Raw genomic sequence first — 23432 nt, forward strand, 5'->3', positions numbered from 1 at the left:
GTAGACGTATCTCCCCTCTGTGTTGTCTTCTGCTTAGTTGAATCCTGCGTGTTGGGGTATAGTTTCGTTACAAGCACACAGCAGAACTGGCAAAAGAGAGGGCCCAGTGGGGGATGCCCACACCCCAGCAGTAGGTTTCAGAGACTGGAGACTTTATAGACTTCACACAGGAGGTCCAGGGAGAGAAGTGTCCCATCCTTCATCCCCAGAGGCAGTGTGAGTTCCTGGGAATGGGGACAACCGGTCTCGTTCCCCAGCAGCAGGTTCCAGACACTGGAGACTTAATAGACTTCACGTGTGAAGTGCAGGGAGCGGAGACAGATGGTCTTGTTCCCCAGCAGCAGTGTGAGGTCCAGGGGGAGAAGCATTCCGTCCATCCTCCCCAGCGGCAGTGTGAGGTGCAGGGAACGGAGACAACCAGTCTCGTTCCCCAGCAGCAGTGTGAAGTCCTGGGAGAGAAGTATTCCATCCATCCTCCCCAGCGGCAGTGTGAGGTGCAGGGAATGGAGATAACTGGTCTTGTTCCCCAGCAGCAGTGTGAAGTCCTGGGAGAAAAGCGTTCCGTCCATTCTCGCCAGCGGCACTGTGAGGTGCAAGGAATGGAGACAACCGGTCTCGTTCCCCAGCGGCAGTGTGAAGTTCTGGGAGAGAAGTGTTTTGTTCCTCCTCCCCCACGGCAGTGTGAGGTCCAGGGAACAGAGACAACCGGTCTCGTTCCCCAGCGGCAGTATGAGTTTGGGGGAGTTGATACGGTCGGTCTCTTTCCCCAGCAGTGGAGTATGATACAGGGGGAGATGGAGTATTTCTCGCTTCCTCCCCAGTATCCAGAGCAGCGTCAGGGGTAGAGCACAGTTGGCTCTCCTCCCCAGAAGCCAGCCACATCCCCAGTGAGGCACAGGAAGCGGAGCCACAATGGACACCCCAAACGACACCCATCATCCTCAGCCAACTGGGAAAACGGTGGGAACACAGGTGATGGAATGGCCGGTAGGGCACACTTGTTTGAGTGGGAGGTTTTGCAGGCTCAGAGTCCCCTGTGTACCGGAGCCTGGGCTGGATGGTACAGGGTGCAAAGCCGTCCAGAACCCAGGACTGTAAGGGCTGGCCAAGGACAGTTGCTGTTGAGGGCATGGCACTCATGTCGTCTCCAGACAGCAGCGAGATGATCCGTGTGGATCATGCTGCGGCTGTCGGAGGTGGACAAGGGGGAGATGTGTGACTGAATGCCGTCACTGAGTGCCATATCCCCATGTACCCGCTGTCTATTTCTATGGGGGGAGATATGTATGTGATGGATGGCCTGATTTGTTTGGTGCAGGCCACAAGTTTGCGGTGCCATTTTTGGAACTGATTTACATGTGCCTGTATATACAGCTGTGGGTCAAAAAGGGGAGGGGGGGCAGCAGCTCTGTAAAGTATAGTTAAGTGAAATATATTGCTTGTCTGTGCCTCTCCCCCTCCCCCTTCCTTTTCCTGTCACAGCAGGACGTTGTCCCTCTTCCATCCCCCAGCCCCCAGCTTCTTGGGATGGAAACTCTTGTTGTTTTGTGTTGGAGACCCCATGTAGGGGTCTGTGCATTTAAAACCTTGTGTGACGAAATAAACAGAGTTCAGTCAGTTGTGTACCTCCAGGACTGTACCTTGTCCAGTTACTGGGGGAAAATGAGTCTCTTCATAGTCTAAAAGGTTCCTGTTCGGCAGAAGGAAAGGATTTAGCGGAGTTAATCGGTTGGGTTACCAGGTGGTCCACTACACTAATCATGCAACGTATAAGGCAATATATTCTTTCCGGATGACTTGGTAGTTTTTAAGATTTGTGTATGTTTTATCCTTCTGTTAAAAAAAAATAATAATTGCTAGTTGTGAGATAAATTGGGATAATCTGTAAAACTAGGGTATATGTATTCATGTCTTCTAATCTATGTTATCTGAACTAGTACTCAGCTCTTTTTTGTACAAAAAAAAAAATAAAAGATGATTGAATCAAAATAATCCAACATTTTACTGAAATACTAGACATAAGAGGACTGCCAAGAATCAGAACTAATATACAATATGTATGCACTTAATGAGAAAGTAGTAAAATGTGGCAAACGAATTGCAAAAGTGCCAAAAAGGCACCAGTCACATATTATTTTAATATTTTAATACTGTTGCAAAATCAGACTCATCACACAATTCTATAGTATTTATTTTATTTTTTTTAGCACAAAAAAATATATTTTGTAAGTTTTTAGTTAGTTATCCCCCTGTTGATTTCCATTTTCTAAATAAATACTACTCAAAACTGTATTTCTAGAATAAATTTGATTTGGTTAGTTTAAATAGTAATTGTATGTTCTAATTTTTAAACAAAACAATAAAAAAAATGGGTGTGTCGAAAAAGGTTACTATTGCCTGACAATGGCATTAAATTAAGAATTTGACATTTTATTTAAAAATATGATACAAATTCTATAACTATACTGTATATACCAATGTAGATATATAGCAAAATAAATTACAAATGTCTATTATATACATAATACTGTACATAGATATGTATATTGAGATGTAAATTGAAGGATGATAAATGTCTATTTCCTTGTTATGATAGCAAATTGATTTTGTTGAAATTCTGGTAACTGCTGCTGTGTCTCCAATTTAATGGCACCCACATGATCTCACAACCATATTTCTGTATTTCTTCAAAATAACATTAGAACTATCATCAAAATACAACACAGAGATGGCATTTAATTTTGTTGGGGCACAACAGGGCTTAGGAACATGTTCTGGAAACATCAGATGGACCTGTAGAAATAAAATAAATTATTGTTATAAGTAGATGAAATATGAAATATGCATGCAGTTTATTGCTGTTACAAAGCTTACATCTATGAATAACAAAATAGAAAAGAAATAAGCATTCGCTACAAAGGTAAGGGATGGGTGGGCAGCAGTAGATCTGTGAGAATTCCCAAAATCTCACTAACAATACAGATAATGGCAAACAGGGTGATGTACGACGCCCCATAAAAATAAAATAAAATAATACAGAAATTGGTAATATATAACAGAATATATATTTACACATCAGTATATATTCAGTCTATATATGCAGGAATGAGATGGTTGCTATAACCTTTAAAAAAAAGCAGAAAGGGACAAAAAATTGTGAAATATGTAGCAGTAATTTAGACTAATTGAGGTAGGTATATAGACTGCTAACTCACAATTGGTTGAACTACTAAGATCTCTGCTGTTATGCGCCTGGACGATACAATAATTTTAAAGGTATATTTCCATATTTTTAATTTTTATTTTATTTCATCACATTCCTGTCTTCATTCTCCCTGGTGTATCCTGCATATCCTAGGTGTGGATAATACCACCAACGCTTTCCATACCAGAGCAGGCCACTGCTCTGGATATTGTAAGTAGGATACCGCTTTTTTTCTTTTACTATGTGTACGTATGTACTACACCATAAGATCTGTCTCTATTGTGTTTTCCCATATATATTGTATGAGGACAACAGAACAGAGCTACATATATCCACAGACAGGGATTGTACCATCCAGGCGCATAAAAGCAGAGCTCCTAGTAGCTCAATCAATTGTGAGTTAGCACTCTATATACCTACCTCAAATAGTCCAAATGACTACTACATATTGTACTATTTTTTGCCCATTTCTGCTTTTTTTTTTTTTTTTACCAATTTCTGTAGTATTTTATTTTTCTTGGGGTGCGGTTAATCACCATGAAGAACAAAATTTTGTCATATGCTCTGGAAATCAATTTATCTTACATTATAGTAAAATAATAATCATTTCAAAATTGTGTTTAAAAAATATTTAATATTAAGGGGACTTATAACGGACTTCCAAACATCATAACCACTACAGGTCTTGTAGTTTTAATGGTGCTAAAGGTCTGTGAACACAATACCCTGATTTTCTGTCAAATGTACAGTACATACATGTTAGACAATTATACAAAATAAAAATGCAATAAAATAAAGTAAAAATGAATTATAATGTATCTGCATTTACAATTGCAGCAGGATCATATAATTAATCCAAGAGACACAACAGGGATTTGATTTCCATAACAAAATGCTTAAGGGTTATAAAAGGAGCAATGAATGAGTAGCATTTATGTATTGATTTGTATTACTGCTACTTTAGTAGAGTCATCCTGGTATTAAGAAGGGGAATGGAGGTAAGAAGCATGCACAATGTCGAGTCATATATTTTCACACAATGAGGTCTATTCACTGAAGCAATAATTCTGGACAAATTTCAGGGGTATTAGCCAGCCAATAATTATGTACTCACTTATCTAAAATGTCTGATATATCAGTGGAAATATCTATATAGGTTAGGCGATAAAAAGGTAGTGGATTTTCTTTCATTGATATCATCAAAAAGGTGATAAGTGGAAATGTTTCTTTGTAAGTTAAATAGTTTTGGACAATAAAATGTGTTGGTGTCAGGTTCCACAGTTAGCGCAATATTAGATAATGAAGCCTTTTCTATATATCATTGCTAATGCTTTTGGGTTATGTTGTTTTAGCATATTTTTATAACAGTTATTTATGATACATAACATTTGATTATATACTCTTTGAACTGGATAGAGGCATCCTATCTAATATAAGGATATATTCCTAAGGACAGCTTAAGTCGCAACTTACTAGCGTTTGTACTATGGCATGGTTAGTGGCATTCATATGGGCGTTGAGTGGAAATGAGCATTCTCCGTCACAATAAAAGGCAGCGTAGCCCTCTGGAGCAATTATCCAGTCCTAGAATCAAAAAAAAATAACTTTAGACAGCTTGATATTGTCTTTACTTATTTAATCGACAACACCAAATGGTATAGAATAACAAACACATCAACCTTTAAATGCAAAGTTACCTGAAAAAAATATGCAGTCTTGGAGTATTAGGCAACATGCATTTTATCCAGTTATTCTTTTATCAATTTATTTAATTATTCTTGAGTGCAATTTCCAAACCTTCCCTGTGGTACCAAGTGTTACACATGTAAATGAATACATAATACACACTGCGTTTACACATTGTAACCCCAGCATTGAATCTGAGAGAACCTATTGACACCCTCACCCCGAAAGAGCTATTGGCTCTTGTTAACACGCAATAAGAAACAAAATGAAAATTGTGGTGGATCCCTAAGTATCTTGGGGGATTTGTTCAGTGGTTAACTCCTTTGTGTGGCAAGAAAACCTGAGATCTCATGGTCAATTATTAGCATTAGGGTTTATTCCAGTAGGAGGTCAAGGAGAAAAGCCATCTCCGGGTAACCTAACAACATGGAAGGGGTTATCCTGCCAATTTACTATTACTCTCTACCTCTTATCTATATGGTAAAGAGAGGAGGACAGTCACTAGGTCTCACAGTCACCCCATATGTTATTTATTTATATAGAAAGAGATCATTGGCTTTTTAAGCACGAAGAAGCCAATTAGCTCGTTCGAATTACATGATGGTATCAAACAAACCCAAGCATGCATTACTGCTTAATGTAATGTTACTTTTATTGCTATGAGGGAAAACAACATACGTACTGTGTATTATGATTTTTACTAACATGCATGGAAAAAAGCCCTGTGTGTGGAATACACATATTATTCACATACAAAATGACAAAAAGACAATCTTCAAAATCGTTTCAATTTATGTGTAAATTAAAAACCTCTTTACTGAGTAACTTTGCAGGTTATCAAGATTGTCATAGGATAGCCTGTACTGCATTTGCTTGTCATATTTCTAATGACAAAGTTAAACTTTCATACAAGGTATATCAATTGTGTCCAATTGTGGATAGCTTTCTTTTGCTGACTATGGTAGCTACTGCCCTCAATCATTGTATGAAACCATCTAGATATGAACAATGTTAATATTGCTAATACGAAGTGTCATTTATGAAATAGCAATATCCTCAGTTACAGGTGTCTGGATGGTTTTGTGGTTTTGTGTTAAACTACTCAAAACAGGGGACAACACAGAGGGAATAGAGCCCCATAACCAGCACCAACTTCTAGCACAATAACCACTGTAGTAACTGACAATCTATCGCTACATGTATAAATATAACAATTACTAATGATTGCTAGTAAGAAAACAAAATTCCAATTTAGATAATGTTTCATTCTTACCTGCCAGCCCAAGTCACGAAAACTAACATAAAGCTCATGTTTTTTGCATGCTTGTTTCTGCTCACTTGTGTTGATATCTGTAAAAGCCAAAGCAAGCTAGTCAATGAAGTGACTCATGCATCAACAAGTTACGACAATAGAGAAGTTATCTGATGGATGTTTTTATATTCTTACAAAACTTCCTAATCTATGTTAACGAGGAATGCAAGGATGGCTTGGCACTTACTGGCACATGCATTATATAGATAAAACAATTAATTAAAAATGTACTTTTTTACAATGGCCCTCTGATAAAACCATTCCCTGGACATAATCAGTGACATCCAATCACCACTAATGGCTGATAACCTGAACAAAGCTGTATACCCTATTCAAATGGGAACAGATCTGTGTAGTGGTTATGGACTCAGGAGTGCCCTGGCGCCCTCCCAATGTAAGTGGTCAAACCATTGGAAAATTTAAATGGGGTTCACTGAGATTTGCTCACCACCTTCTCTGCTGTAGGAAGCTAAGCTCAGCTGTACAAGTCTTAGCTCATTGGCTAAGAGCATTAAGCTGATGCTCTCATCCAATGAGCTGGCTCTGTATGTCAGTAGGATCTTTGGCTCAAGAGAGGATGTAACCACAGATAATCTTTCAAATCTTTTACAAATTAGCCATGCGCTCCTGACACCATTACTACTACAGCAGACTGCAGGGTTGCAGTGCCAAGAGTGTTCCTTTAAGTGCATGTGTACTTTTTTGATCACTTCAAAAAAATATTGAGAACTGTTTGAGTAGGTGAATGTCCCCTGTAACACAATGGGCTGTATGTGCATTGAGCAGGTAAGGATTTTAAGTAAAAAAGGAAAAGTGATAAAGTTTCACCTTTCTTGCTATTTTACAACATCCTATTTTACTTTCCTTAAGATTCCATCAAATCTCAACAAACTAAAAATGCTCTAGCTTGCATTATCCTCACTATTCTGGAACATTACTCATATCTCTCCTCCCACTAAAACTAACCTAACTTCGGATCTTTAAATTCTTCAAATAAATTACCTTTGTGTTTAAAACTACCTACATCATGATATCCCATTATCTCTCTTCCGTGTTCTATGTTTTCACACTTTCTCAACCTAATCTCTACAATCCTTTCTGCCTCTATATGTGACAATATGTACTTTCTGCAGAAAGCAGAGGGAGTAATGAGACATAAAGAAATTAGTGAATACAACCTATTTAGTACTGAGTAAAGGTAAAATCTTTAGCATTAGGGTGGAGAACTCCTCAACATTTCACTAATTGTGCTCGATGGAGGAGAGAAGATATCTGTGTGTGTAAAGAAGGGGTCCTCCTAGTGAGTTAAAAGGGTGAATTGAACAGGGAGTCTAGAGAAAAGGTATATTCATCTCTGAACACCAACACATCCTTACCTATGCATTTACAAAATAAGGCCATAGAGCATTTCTCAGCGATGTTTATTCCCCTCACGTTAAGGAACAGGATATTTATGTCAGCCATACAGACACTTGGTGAAGTACAAGCTTTGGCTGCCAATTAAATTTAAAACTATGACTAAATATGTGTATAACCATTCCTCCCTCAGGATTAGAGACACAAAACCAGACATTGCGCTTGTGAATACATACTCCGTGACTCCAATCTCAAGGACATAAAATATTTTGTGAAGTTTACTGGTTTATGCCCGGTTGCGGCCTTGGATGTTTTTTGAGTCACAGACCCCTTCATTTTATTGCGCATATATAGCTTGTTATAGCTGTGTGTCTACCCAAACAAGGTAGTTTCACTACCATGAGTCCTTCACCAGTGCTATATAACTACGCTCCTTCCTTTATATTTCATGCTTTCATGATTTTATCCAAAACACATCTGAAATACTTATTATAAGAGAGGATTTAGCAAACTCAAGGCTCTAAGCAGGTTACTAGTTTAGACCCAACCCTTTCAATCTCAGTATAGGAAGTGAATGGGGATGAGCCTGGCTAAGTATCTTTATGGTGCTCAGGCCTCATCTTACTTCTGGTCCCTAGGCAATTGCCTTTGTTTGCATTATGCTTATTGTCCTAACGGCTACCTAGAATATTAACACAGTTTGATTATTTCTGATTCTGTCATTTGTGTGCTATTTAATGATATTGTATGCATAGTATACATTTGTTTTATGGTTGCATAATTAATGTATTTATAGTAATACATGTATGTCCAAGTATGGCCTGAGGCCTAGTTGTTATTATTGGCAAACTTATTGGTGCTTATTTTATAAGCCTGTGGAATTCAATGCCATGTATACATTAAGGGTATCAAGAGAAAGTCATATTTCTACTTTACAAAAATGATATATAATATGTATGGGTTTGTGGTAGCATGAACACATGGCAAAAGTGCGAAAAAAGCCTTGGTCACAAACGTGTCACATCTCCTTGAAGAACCTTGGTCTTTAAGAGGTTAAGGCCATTAATTCATCATCAGGATGTTTGTAATCAATGTGAACTGCAAAAATCTTCTCTTCTAATTGAATTTTAGTCGGACCCTGTTGATTTCACTAAATCTATTCCTTGCCACAGAGAACACTCGCTTCATCTTTATACATATTACTTTTAAGCGATATAAATGTTCATACTCTTTACTCAATGTTGTGCACTAATGCATTTAATGTGTTGACAGATTACCTCCAATACTAGGCATCTTTGATGAATCATGCTGAGCAGTAGATTTGTTACGCTCTTGCTTTTTCCTCTTGGTGTTTGCAGCTCTAACTGAACGGAGCAGGACTTCACTGGCTTTAAAAAAAGCAACAAGAAAAGGTTGCTTTGACTGAGGCCCATGTCTCCCGATGAGTCCAGCGGATTTGACATTAACACTCCGTCCTTCAAAATAGGGAATAAGATAAATAAAGATGTCATCATACATATGTGCATAAATGTAATATATTGGGGAGATGTATTAAAGTGTTCTAAAAGATGTGCTTTTGAGGGGGTTCAAAATCTGCTCCAATTTATTAAAGTGTTATAAAAAAAATCAGAAAAGTGTTTGTTATTTCTGCAGGTTTTTGTGTTTTTTTTACGTGGAAATAAAAGTGGAGTAAGAGTACATTAGAATACAAAAAAAATGTATATGAATTAATTAATGTAATGCACAAACAGTAACACAAAAGAAAAAAAAAGTGAAACAAAAAAATAGTGCAAAAGACCATCAGAATTAATAATTCATAACGTTAAAAAGAATTATTCCAGAAAGGCACCAATTATGCACCTCCAGCTCATATTGTTTAAATTTGATGATGGGTAAATATTTTTTGGATATACTGTTCAAAGTATTTAATGTTTTGACTAAACAAAATTTGTCAGAAATAAAGGCCTTGATTTAATATTATTGGATAAGCGTTTCAAATGATGAAATATTTTTGAATACACTTTTAAAAAGTTTTTTGTTTTTTTTAAAATCATTTTAAAAGATTTTACAAAAATATAAAATTATTTGAAAAGCTTATTAAAAAATATTAAATAAAAGGCTAAGTTTGATACTTTCTGAAAGGGAGAATCAGTATGGTTTTATACTGTATTCACTACTTCAAAGATGTTATTTAAGTTAAGAATGGTGTAATATGCCTTTGAAGAAAACAGGTGCAGAACACAGTAAGCACATTGGTCACAAACACACTGTAAACATGTGGGTACAAAGTATTTTATGTTTAATGTTCAAGTATTTTATGGTAAATGTGATGCTTGTATTCAAATTTCAGCAGAAAAGTGAAATGTTTTACATTTTGCAGTACTTGGAAAAGAAGAAATACAATCACATCATATACATTTTTACATTTCAATGGCAGCCACATAGTGGGTTTAAAGCAATGAGTTCAAACACAAAGCAATGATTTCTACTCTAGATGCTCTTTTGTGATTACATATGTTATGATATTACCCTCATTTGAACTGACTTCAGTCTATCATAATACTGAAAGAAATAGGGATTCTGGTCTTAACAACATATTTTATGATGATCATCCCCATATGAACACTTTTATTTGAACGGCCTGTGCTTTTCTAGGCCTGTAGAGATGTGTTTTAGATGTATTTGCTACTCACCACCCATACCATCAGCACTATAAAAAATATATTTCTGTGACTACCGCTGAGTGGGAAGAACAACTTGGATCTTTTAATCTAGATTTTGTAATTTGAATATTAATTTGCTATACTGAGGGCTTCTATACCAGGGGTAAGTCATACCTAGAGGTTCTACTCATGATTTGAACTTTCCCTTGTGAGCAACATCTCTTCTCACCTAATAGCTACAGTCAGGGGCGTAACAAGAAATCTCAGGACCTGGTGCAAGAATCTGTTAAGGGCCCCCTGCTATTGAGCAGAGCTGGTAGATCAATAGGTAGATCCTCAGCTGCTGTACATATCTTATGATGCTTTGCCAATGTCAGGATTACAGTATTATCCAGCACGTGGAACTGTGTAACACAGGAGACTAACAGGTAACGTATACCGGGCCTTAGAATGGCCGAACTTACGTACCAAAGAATAGTCAGGAATAGTCAGGAGATACAGAAAAGGACACAACGATAAAGGAAAGCCAGAGGTCAGGGATACCAGAAAACAGGGAAGTCAAAATCAATGCCAAAGTCAAATAACCAGAATAACCAGAATAATAAACGCCCTCTCGGACAACCACTAGGGAAACCATGACAGGGCAATGAGGACAGGTATTTTTTGGTTTAAATACCTGCTTTACTTTTCTTATTGGCTGAAATCACTCTTGGACCCCAAAAAGTGCGCGCGGGGTGCATGCGTGACGTCACATGCACGCCAATGTCGTCAATCATGTGAGCGGATGTGGGGGTATATTTTGCCATGGATCCGCAGCGGGCGGCATTCATTAACATGCCGCAAGTGTCAGACATGCAGATGCACGGCCGCTGACCGCAAGGTGAGGAAGAATATGTGACAGCCAACTGTCGATCTGCTATTTACCTATTCTTGCAGGGTTCTGTTTTAATTTTCTTTTTAGTATATAGGCATGTTTTTGTATGAAGCATGTTTTAATGTGTGAATGTTTGTGTATTTGCGTATAATGCTGATGTTTGAATGCAGTGGGTCTGTTTGTGTGTAGTGTTGGCATTTAAATGCATGGGTGTGTGTTTAGCTTTGGTGTTTTTACAAGATTTTTTATGCAGTGTGTGTATGAATGCAGGGGTGTGTTTGTGTGTAATATTGGTGCCTGCATGCAAATGTACACACATGGGCACATTGCCATATACAGAAACACACATACACTGCCACACAAAGATGCCTACAGACACATATACACACAGATTGACACACATGCACAGTTACATTAACTTACATAAATGCACAGATTCACACACAGATCAACTAATACATCTACAGATATATACACTGGCACACACAAACACTGACAGACATAGACCCATTTACACTCTCTCTCAGTCCAGCTCTCCCTCCTGTGGTCTGATTGTGAACATTTTAACTGCCTCCCCCTGTACCCAGCCGGGTTTCACTCCAAAGGAGCCTGCCTCCATCCCATGGCACATCCTTTCCTTTTGGTCCAGTGGTCATATGTGATGCTCTGCAATGCACCCCTTTAGGTAATAATCTATCATATCCTCTCCATTGCATTTCTTGCTTCGTGGAGATACAGGGCAGGTCTCCCACCCCAATTAAAGAAAGACCCTCTCCAATCAACCTGGAGATACAGGGCAGGGAAGGTCTCCTGCAAAACTTGCCTTTGCCATAGTAAGTTGAGGAAGTCTTCCCCATGGACACTCAGCTGGACCACCTCTTGGATCTGATCACAGGCACATTGTCTTCCACCATGGTGGTCCTAGGGTGGGCACTTTAACTTGCCAGAAATTCAACTAAGGAGCTGTTACTACATTTAGTTCTGCCCGCTTTTTAATATGTGTTACCCACGGGTGGGCAGGGGGGGGGGGGGGAGGGATGTGTGTGGGCTGTTAAAAACACAGGGACTAGCATACAATTTTGGCTAACTTTTTACTAGTACAGAGACCATCTGACTTACATACCCTTCCAGTGATCCTATATACTGACAGACAGTTTTCTGCTGCATACACCCCTAGCTAGTCCACAGTCTATACCAATCGATCATTTTTGGACTACGGTCTGGGAGTACCGGTTTATAGTATACACCAGTTTACTCTTATTTATGCTTCCAGTGGACCTCCAGCCCACTTGGTGTATTACATATCTTTCACATATTTTTCATTAAGTGACAGCATGTTGGCATTTGGCATTAGGACCTTTGGAAGATATTTGATTATACTGCTGCAAATGGAAATAAAATATATACAGTGAATGGAGATGAATGAATGTGATAGCAAGGAATGCTATGAACCACCTGCGTGTGAACCCCTCATACCACTCTAAGAAATACAAAAATACAATACATACAATAGGTGAATCACACGTCTTGATGTGTCTAAAAGAAACACAAAACAATATAGCGCAATATTGCCAATAAATATATTGATATGGATGATGTGGAGATCAAGTACTCACAAGCCTGGAGCCAAATAGTAACATATGGCTCTCATGGATAATGCAGTGGGACTTTTCAGTGGGATGTCCCCATCAAGTGGCTAGTAGTGGCAATATTGGACTTTGGACTGATTTAGCCCTATAGTCTGTTTGTTTTTATCAAATTACACCAATTTTTTTTATTGGTTATATTGTATATTTTATTTTGGATGAGTAAAAAGTTCTTTGTCAAGAATACCCTGCCTGCACAGCTCAACTTTATTCTACTCAGCCAGAAAAATCACAAGAACATCTAGAAGACGGATGGGGACATCTCACTGAAAAGTCCCACTGCATTATCCATGAGAGCCATATGTTACTATTTGGCTCCAGGCTTGTGAGTACTTGATCTCCACATCATCCATATCAATATATTTATTGGCAATATTGCACTATATTGTTTTGTGTTTCTTTTAGACACATCAAGACGTGTGATCCACCTATTGTATGGATTATACTGCTGCACACTATCTGCACCATAATATTTGGTCCTTATATGCCACTTTTTACATAACACTGGGCAACTCTATTCCAAGATATATCACATGTACTGACATTTCAGCCCTTAGGAATTTTATTATTTTTGATTCATCTGGGCTGCCTTGACTCAGAATTTCTAGTTACATGAGTATTATCTTGCCAATAATAAGATATTTTATATGTACTGTATTTTTTAGTTCCATTTCTTTTTTTCATGGTGTATGGTTATGTTTTTTTATTTTGCATTGATACTGTAGAGCACTCCATCGCTGTATTTCCACATACAGTTGTTAGACAGTATTTTATCAATTCCAATAAAGGTTATATTTTAACTATCACAGGTGTTTCATAATAAATTTTGGTATTTATATAATGCCAACTAATTCTGCAGCGCTTTACAATATTATGAAAGGGGAGGAAATTTACAATAAATTAGACAATTACACAGTGACACAGGAACAATATGTAGAAGAGGGCTCTGCTTAAATGAGCTGACAGTCTAACACTATAAGAATACATGTTTGTGTTCCTGACCCTATAGTGTTCCCTTAATCACTCAATAATTTTGGTACAATTGCCAGTGTGCAACCAAAGGGTAATATACAATACCACAAAGAGATTCTCATCTCTAAAACATACAGTTGCGTAATGTATTTCACAACCCTGTTGATTACTGATTACCACTCATAAATATACAGAAACCAGATATACGAAACTTACAATGTGCTTAGTTTAAGTTTCCTTTTTTAGAAATTTCTTCTTCTTACAAATTTAATTTCCTGTTGTTTTAACTTCCTTTTAATAGGTCTATAGCAATTCTTGATATATTTTGTCTTGTACAAACATGTCAGTGGAATCTAATATGAAATCACCAACGCCTAACATTATCTGAGTATTGTGACATTGCCAACCAAATATTTGCATCTATATTGTAATACTACTGAACCCATTAAGCAATGATTATCAATGTTCTTTGATAATGCTTTATCCACCCCACTGTCCTTGTTTGTGCAATTGTATTTGTTCTTCTAAACAGCCTTATTAAAAGAAAATAAACAAAAAAAAATACACATAACAGACAAAAATTAGTTTAAAAAAAAACACACTTAGTATAAGAGAAAAAGGAAATACTTTCCACTATTAAAATAAAAGTTTGGAAACAATAGCATGTATGTCAATAGGTATTTTGGATTTGCTAAGGCTAACTTCAGCATACAGTTGAATTATGAAATGTGTAGGATACTGAACCACATAATCAAATGATGTGTAAATAATGCAGGTTTGGGTTGCCAACTGCATGTTAAACAAATGTTCTAACCAATAAATGCAACTGGTGTGTGTATTTCCATTCAGTGTTCATCAAGTATTCATGTTTTTCTTGCTAGCAATGAAACTTTATCAAATGTGGCCACATCTAGGTGCCTTCACATGGGAAACTCCAAGGTTATCTCAGGACTCTCCCCACAAGTGCAGCATTGAGTTTCATCTCTCAAGGTACAACAATTTAAGGATGTTCACTGGCTTATGTTACAAATGGCTATTTGTAACTGGCCCTTTAAATGAGAAATTGCCCTGCTTCCCTGGATTGTGGAGAAGCCTGTTTGCCAGCCTCCTTCCTCATGACTATGGCCCCTGGAAGATTGTGCCCCTGAAAACTGATAAACTTTTATTAGGTGTGTATGGCCCTTTAAGAACCGTCTGGGGACATATTGTGACTTTGGTGAACAATGCCCCTTTAAGACTATGTCCCCAGACCTGTAAAATAACTTGTCCCTGTTTTTTTTCTCACTTAGTTCAGTAAATAGGGCTTACTGAACCAAGTACCACACAGGCAGACCACCCAGAAGTTAAAGTGTGCAGGCAATTTACCTCCCAGGCTGTGAGGTTACTGCAGTTTAATTGCCGACCGCTGGGTGTCCGCCATTCGACAGTCGAACACGTGGCAGTGGCCATCTTTGTTCATTCGAACGCGGTCAGCGGTGTATGCTAAAGATTCTGTGGAACTAAAATCGGATGCGCAAATACACGAACACCGCTGACCCATACCTTCTTCCATACTGAACTTGCAGCTCCAGAGACTAAGTCCCGTTCGAAGATGGGACTTAGTCGTTCTTCTGCATGAAATTGACCGACCGCACAGTCCAAATCTATGGAACTGTTTTGGGCAGGAAATTGTGCTTGCGGTCTGTGGCGAAACCGACCTCGCCACGTGTCCTTGGAGGGGGCTGATTGCCCGCCTCTTGCCTTTGGACTATGGACCAGACTTTATGGGAATGTGATACCCCAGATAGCCATACCATGGAGCCTATTCATATAATGAAAGACTATGGGAAAGACTTTAGCTCCATGGCAATTGTACTGTGTGAGTAGGATCTGCGCGCTATTCGGTAGTTTTGTGCGTGCAGATCCCAGCTATCTGGGGATAGGTGAAATGTCTGTGTGTTATGTGTAAATGTGACTTTATGTATTTTAAAGTGTTTTATGTTGTTTTGCAACCATGTGGTTAATGGAGTCTGCCTTTAGTCCTGGGTAATTGGATTACTTCTCCAATTAACTCCAGGGCAGAAGGGAGGAAACCAGGGTGCATTGTGGGGATGTTTTTCTGCCAGCCAGAAAGGAACAAAAGATACTTTTAGTAACTTTTGAACCCCTGGTCGGATTCATGCCATTTTTTAATATGTTGTTCCCCTGAATGGATTGATTGTGGATATGTATTTTTATGTGAATGTGATGTATGGTTTTAAAGTTATGAAAGTTGTGTAAAAGTATATTTTACACTGTATGCATAATAGGATTATGTGTCACACTAAGGGGAGGGGATGTGTGGGAGGTAACATCTATGTCATTGGTTCTTTTATGCCTCCCCCTGGGTGTGGCCTGTATGTGTGAGTTGGAAATAAAAGCCAGGCTGGATGAGCCAGTCCAGAGTTCCTGTTTTAACCTCAAAGTGATGTGTCGTCTCATTATTGGGGGAAGGATTTATTGTATGCTGTTCCAGTTGACTGCTAGGGGTACAAGCCTATTCGTATGGTTCCTATTCAATGGTCTACAGCATTCATACGCTTGGGAGAATTTAAAGGTTTCTTGGATTCGGTGATTATGGTGTCTGCCAGAGTGCTTGGAGTCCTCAGGAAGCGCTAGGAGCATCCATTAACGGAGGTACCAAGTCGGGGTGCCAGGCGATCCGTTACATTGGTGGCAAGCGGTGGGATGGCGTCCTAGTGTGAGGTAAAGCAGCTCAGAGACACTGTTTGGATTTACAAATTGAGGGCAACGCTAGCAGTCGTGCAGCGCCCCTGGGAGCAGACAAGTATGGAAGGTTCTGGCTCTGGAGATGATTGGCTGGCCGAGGTGAGGCAGCGAGTGGCCGAGTATGGGGATGATATACCCATGGAGACACGCCGGGTGATCTGGAACCAGGTCATGGCTGAGCGAAACACAAGGCTGGACCGAGAATTCCGGTTGGCAAAAGAGAGGAAGTATGCTCAGCAGCAGGAGCGGTACAGCAGCCGAGTAGAGGCTGCATCCGAGGAGGTTAGCCGTCTTTCCCTGAGGCGGCGGGAGGAACCCGAAGTGGGGGTCCTCATAGACTGGTCCTGTGAGGAACCACAACAGGCAGGTAGAGATGGGACCACGGTCTCTCCACCGGGCCCACCGGGATGCTGGGCAGCCGGCCCAGATCCCCAGCAGCAGCCAGAGTTGCCAGGTGGGGAAGCAGGTGGCCCTTACTCACAAATGTTGAGGGGCCTCACGGATTGGTCCTGGGAAGACCCACAGATGGCAGGTGGAGATGGGACTGCGGTCTCTCTACCGGCCCTACAGGGATGCTGGGCAGTCGGCCCAGATCCCCAGCGGCAGTGTGCGTTACAGGGAGCTGAAGGTGCCGTTCTTGCTCCCCAGCGGCAGTCTACGGTGCAGGGAGAGGAGCCTGTTATCCCCTCTCCTCAGCGGCTGAAGGTGTGTAAGGGAGAGGAGTTTGTTATTCCCTCTCCCCAGCGGCAGCGCAGATCACCAAGGGGAGACAGTAAGCCGCTCACCAGCGCAGATGGGACCGTGGTCTCTGCGCCCTGCCTACAGGGAGTACAGAGGGTCAGCCCTGCTCCCCAGCGGCTGAAAGTGTGTAAGGGAGAGGAGTTTGTTACCCCCTCTCCCCAGCGGCAGCTTAGCACACCAAGGGGAGACAGTAAGCCCCACACCAGCGCAGATGGGACCGTGGTCTCTGCGCCCAAGTTACAGGGAGCTGAAGGGGACGTCCTCCCTCCCCAGCGGCAGTGTGATTTGTTGGGGATTGGGAGCCCAGTCTCCATTCCCCAGCGGCAGAGTATCCAGCAGGGAATGGAGAGCCCAGCCCCCTTTTCCCCACAGCAGGACTCTGTGCTGGGAGGAGAGACAGTCGGTCTCCCTCCGCAGAGACGGGAAGTATGCATGGGAGAGGAGATTGTTACCACCTCTCCCCAGCGGCGGATCATTAATGTACAGGGAATAGAGAGCCCAGTCTCCATTCCCCAGCGGCAGAGTGTTCTAATGGGAGAGGAGCTGGTTACCACCTCTCCCCAGCGCCAGCTTAATGTACCAGGGGGAGACTGTAAGCCCCACACCTGTGCAGATGGGACCGTGGTCTCTGCACTTCCAGCACAGGGGGTAGGGACGGTCGGTCCTGCCCCCCCACAACAGGGCTGTTTAGCCAAAGGGGAGACAGTCTGTCTCCAGCAGCAGAGCTGTGTAACTAAAGGGGAGACAGTCGGTCTCCAGCAGCAGAGTTGTGTAACTCAAGGGGAGACAGTCGGTCTCCAGCAGCAGAGCGGTGTATTTAAAGGGGAGACAGTCGGTCTCCAGCAACCAGGCTCCAACCAGACTACTCCCGTGGTAGTGCTGGCAACAGGACAGAGTACCACTGGTCTCTGCCCCCTCAGCAACCTACCAAGGCAGCCTACCAGTCCCCCACACAGCCGTGGTGAGGCACCTGAACCTGGACAAGATTCTCCCTCACTCAGGTGTAGTGACTGTTTATTGTGGGTGGGCTGCTCTGCTGTTTCTGTCTTGTGGGTGGGCTGCTGGACTAACAAGGGCACTGACCGGCAGGAGGTCAAGTACCCTGTTAGTCTGGGGGGTAAAGGGGAGAAGTGTGGCGAAACCGACCTCGCCACGTGTCCTTGGAGGGGGCTGATTGCCCGCCTCTTGCCTTTGGACTATGGACCAGACTTTATGGGAATGTGATACCCCAGATAGCCATACCATGGAGCCTATTCATATAATGAAAGACTATGGGAAAGACTTTAGCTCCATGGCAATTGTACTGTGTGAGTAGGATCTGCGCGCTATTCGGTAGTTTTGTGCGTGCAGATCCCAGCTATCTGGGGATAGGTGAAATGTCTGTGTGTTATGTGTAAATGTGACTTTATGTATTTTAAAGTGTTTTATGTTGTTTTGCAACCATGTGGTTAATGGAGTCTGCCTTTAGTCCTGGGTAATTGGATTACTTCTCCAATTAACTCCAGGGCAGAAGGGAGGAAACCAGGGTGCATTGTGGGGATGTTTTTCTGCCAGCCAGAAAGGAACAAAAGATACTTTTAGTAACTTTTGAACCCCTGGTCGGATTCATGCCATTTTTTAATATGTTGTTCCCCTGAATGGATTGATTGTGGATATGTATTTTTATGTGAATGTGATGTATGGTTTTAAAGTTATGAAAGTTGTGTAAAAGTATATTTTACACTGTATGCATAATGGGATTATGTGTCACACTAAGGGGAGGGGATGTGTGGGAGGTAACATCTATGTCATTGGTTCTTTTATGCCTCCCCCTGGGTGTGGCCTGTATGTGTGAGTTGGAAATAAAAGCCAGGCTGGATGAGCCAGTCCAGAGTTCCTGTTTTAACCTCAAAGTGATGTGTCGTCTCATTATTGGGGGAAGGATTTATTGTATGCTGTTCCAGTTGACTGCTAGGGGTACAAGCCTATTCGTATGGTTCCTATTCAATGGTCTACAGCATTCATACGCTTGGGAGAATTTAAAGGTTTCTTGGATTCGGTGATTATGGTGTCTGCCAGAGTGCTTGGAGTCCTCAGGAAGCGCTAGGAGCATCCATTAACGGAGGTACCAAGTCGGGGTGCCAGGCGATCCGTTACACGGTCGGTCATAAAGGACTTCCACTTAACTTTTGATCCGCTGGAGGGATTTGGCTGATTTTCGGAAGTGTTTATGTTTGATGTATGCTGAGTCTAAATAAATTTATGGAGATTGAATGTATGGTTTTAAAGTTACAGTGTATGTGTGAAAACTGTATTTTTAATGTCTGTAATAATTATGTTAACTGCTTATCCCGGGGGGGGGGGGGGGGGGGTTGTACTGTTATTTGATTGGTTATTTTATGCCTCCCCCTGGGTGTGTTCTGTATGTGCACAACCGTAATAAAAACCAGGCTGGGTGTGCCAGCACCGGAGACCTCTTCTGACACTCAATACGTAGCCTTGTCTCGTTATTGGAGGGAACTGCTATATCACACTGGGGATTGCTATGCTCTGCATATTCCCATGAGCTTTAATCACTTAGCTCTTTTAAGAGCTTGTTCAGGATACGCTCTCCTGGAGGAGAGGTCTTCCCCACACGGTCCTGGAGGACAGAAGCCGATCCAGGGTGGAAGGAAGACGGCGAGGCTCCAGTTAAGCTTCGGCGGTTGTGGAGTCTGCGGTGGTTGTGGTGTCGTCTGCAGTGCTGGGAGTCCTCAGGAAGCGCTAGGAGCATCCGTCAGCGGAAGGTACCCGGTCGGGGTGCCAGCGGTTCCGTTACAGCTTACTTATCCAGGATTTGCAGAGATGTATTTAAGGCTATCTAAAGAGGCACAAATCCCATCCCAGTGATTTCCAGCAACCTAATTATTAGAGAAGCAGCATGACAGATGGATGAGAGATAGTTCCCCAGCTAAATTTCACCTGTAGCTTGCAACAATGACATTATCACCACAGCCACCACAAAAGACTGAAATCACTCTACCGTACACACTACTAATCCCTACAAAAGTAACTATGACAACAGTAATCCCTTCTGCAGTTATTCTGTCAACACCTATGCAACATCAGACAATAATAGTAATTAGTAAATAGTAATTACACTACTGTCAGAAAAAACACTACTACTGTAATAATGCCAACAAAACCACCAAGGCCTGCAGTAATAACTATATCGCCATTGATAACGACATCTACAGCGGTAACTATGCCACTACCAACAAAACCTGTAGACATATCTATGCACTGCTCAGTGGTGGAACTAAAGAGGTTGGTAAGGTTTTAAGTTCGACCAGACCTACTGCATTCCACCTGTCACAGGGTGTCCAGAAGGAGACTGACTGGCCACCCAAGGCAGGCAGATATTCACTAAGTCCGAACAGGTAACTCCTTAATGGATGACAGGTGTCTTCTCTGCCAAAATATGCAGTGTCTGGGAGGACAAAGGAGGCAGTGGAAGGGAGTTCTATTGTTCCTGTTCTTCCTCACTCCTCCCTCGCACACTCTGTGATGATACCAGGAGCTGGGATATGACATTACTACGGCATTGGCATCAATAACTGGCTTGCAAGGGAGCAGGAAGGAAGAGCATGAAGAGTAAAGCAGTCAATGTCTATCAGTATGTGTCTGTCAGTGAGTGTATGTGTCTGTCAGTGTGTGTCAGATAAGTGAGAGAATGTGTGTGTCTGTCAGTGAATGTCTGTGAGTGAATGGTTGTCAGTGAATGTGTGTCTGTCAGTAAGTGTGTGTGTCAAATTAGTGAAAGTGTGTGTCTGTCAGTGAGTGTGTGTGTGTCATATCAGTGAGAGTGCATTTCTGTCAGTAAGAATGTCTGTCAGTGTGGATGTCTGTCCATATGTGTTACATATGTGAGTGTGTGTCTGTCAGAGAGTGTGTGTGTTGCTGTCTGTCTGTCTGTCAGTGAGTATGTCTATCAGTGTGGGTGTCTGTCAGTGTGTGTCCAATCAGGGGTAAGTGTGTGTGTGTGTGTGTGTCTGCCAGTCTGTGTTATATCAGTGAGAGTGTGTGTCTGTCTGTCGGATAGTGAGAGTGTGCCTGTCAGTATGTGTGTATTTCTCAGTGCAAGTGTGTGTTGCCTTTGACTGTGTGTCTATCAGTGAGAGTATGTCTGTCAGTGAATGTTTGTGTTAGGTAAACCATGTGTGTCAGTGAGTGTATATCACTGAATGTTTCGGAGCATAAATGGGCCTTCTCTGATTGTTGCACCAGCAGCCCTGTGATTCCTCATTATGCCCCTGGCACTACCACAGTGATCTGCAGCAAGCACTAACAGCCGTCGCTTAATTTTAATATTCAAATGAGTATGCTAGTTGCAACACTTAGGGAGCACCAGGGAAATAATAAGATGCAGTATGGTTTCACCAGAATCCTAGAGGCTTATGTTATGCCATCACTGGCATAACAACTGGCATCCCAAATATTCATGTTAGATCATCTAGCAAGTTGTTATGCTGTGATCCATGGCTGTATTTACAGATTTTATGGTCATCTGCAAGAACTGACACATTACTTCTGGCTGCAGGGTATGGTTGTCTCATGAAGAAAGAAATCTTCAACAACAGTGCAACCTCTGCACTGTGACGAGCAATGCAGTACCTTACTAGAAGGGAGACCAGGGTCTAGCACTCCTGCCCATGAAAGTTCATCCATCACCAGGTCCATAAAAAATTTTGCTTTTCAAACTAAAATTATTTCTTATATATTGTTATTATTATTTATATGACAGTGGTGGTTCTGTTGGTTAAAGCAAACTCTTATCAGTTTTGACACAAGTAAAAAAACATTGTTTAGTCAAGATTATGAGCTGTTCTTACATCCATGTAATCAAATCAAATACTAAATGTAATTATTGTTTAACATTTCTACATATAAAATGCATTGTTTTGCTGGTAGATCAGAACCAGATCAGAATCAGAACTTTGCAGCAGAATAACTATGTATTCACACAGCATAAGAGCATCAGGCTCTTCATTAGTTAGTGTTGATTGCAGACTAATTATGAAATTTCTGCAATCAATTGTAGAAGGAATCAGAAAGTTTTGAATCTGATTAGTTATTCAAATGTAATATTGAGTAACTACCCTCTTTATCATTTTATTAAATTACTGGAATCTTTAAAACTTAATACAGTGGGAATGCCACCAAACTGATAAAAACCTGTCATCACACTTGTATACTTCCATATACAATTTTCTGGTATCTTAGCTTATGGTCCAGAGCCCTAAATGATGAATAATGTAACAAGACTTCATATAGCTGTTTTAAACGTGCAGGTTTTAACCTATATGTTGATATACTTTCATGCCAAACAGGGTGACTCTGCCGAACAGATTGTCTCTGGACTGGTAGACTCTGCCTTGTATGTGTGTGTGTCAGTGATTATGTGTGTATCCTTCTCCATTACTAGTGATTAAAATATGTAAGATCATTATATTAGGAAATGTTTGTAATAATCATTTTATTGATCTACAGAAGGTTTAAGGATGATCATTGGTCTCTTTAATGCACCTGTTGTTATTATTATTATTGGCATTTATCTAGCACCAACAAATTCCATAGCGCTTTACAATATTGTAGGAGGGGGAGATTTAACAATAAATAAGACAATTACAAAAAATTACAGGAACAATAGGATGAAGAGGACCCTGTTCAAACAAGCTTACAGTCTATAGGAGGTGGGGTATAAAACACAATAGGACAGGAGATACCAATCAAACAAGGTGGGAGTAGTGATGTCGCGAACATAAAATTTTCGGTTCGCGAACGGCGAACGCGAACTTTCGCAAACGTTCGCGAACCGGCGAACCGGGCGAACCGCCATAGACTTCAATGGGCAGGCAGATTTTAAAACCCACAGGGACTCTTTCTGGCCACAATAGTGATGGAAAAGTTGTTTCAAGGGGACAAACACCTGGACTGTGGCATGCCGGAGGGGGATCCATGGCAAAACTCCCATGGAAAATTACACAGTTGATGCAGAGTCTGGTTTTAATCCATAAAGGGCATAAATCACCTAACATTCCGAAATCACAATGGATATGGATTGACACCTGACATATGACATATTGACACCTTGACATATGGATTGACACCTGTCCTCAGAGACCATGATACACACTGACACAGAGCAGAATAGGGACTGTTCCCCCTACATAGGGTCACTTGGCAGATATGGATTGACACCTGTCCTCAG

The 23432-nt window shown here is 41.0% G+C and overlaps 1 protein-coding gene across 1 annotated transcript in view; it reads right to left on the reverse strand.

Moving 5' to 3' along the window:
- Positions 1–2200: 2200 nt before the first annotated feature.
- Positions 2201–23432, reverse strand: part of BMP5 (bone morphogenetic protein 5) — a 138629-nt gene continuing 117397 nt past the window's right edge. Inside the window, exons 4-7 of the mRNA XM_063442937.1 lie at positions 8837–9034; positions 6165–6241; positions 4679–4789; positions 2201–2793 (exon numbers count right to left, since the gene is read on the reverse strand). Coding sequence (XP_063299007.1) covers positions 2644–2793; positions 4679–4789; positions 6165–6241; positions 8837–9034 — 536 coding nt within the window. The 3' untranslated portion in view covers positions 2201–2643. The remainder of the gene's footprint in view (positions 2794–4678; positions 4790–6164; positions 6242–8836; positions 9035–23432) is intronic.

This window comes from Pelobates fuscus, chromosome 2 (genome assembly GCF_036172605.1).
Source record: "Pelobates fuscus isolate aPelFus1 chromosome 2, aPelFus1.pri, whole genome shotgun sequence".
In the NCBI taxonomy this organism is placed as follows: domain Eukaryota; kingdom Metazoa; phylum Chordata; class Amphibia; order Anura; family Pelobatidae; genus Pelobates; species Pelobates fuscus.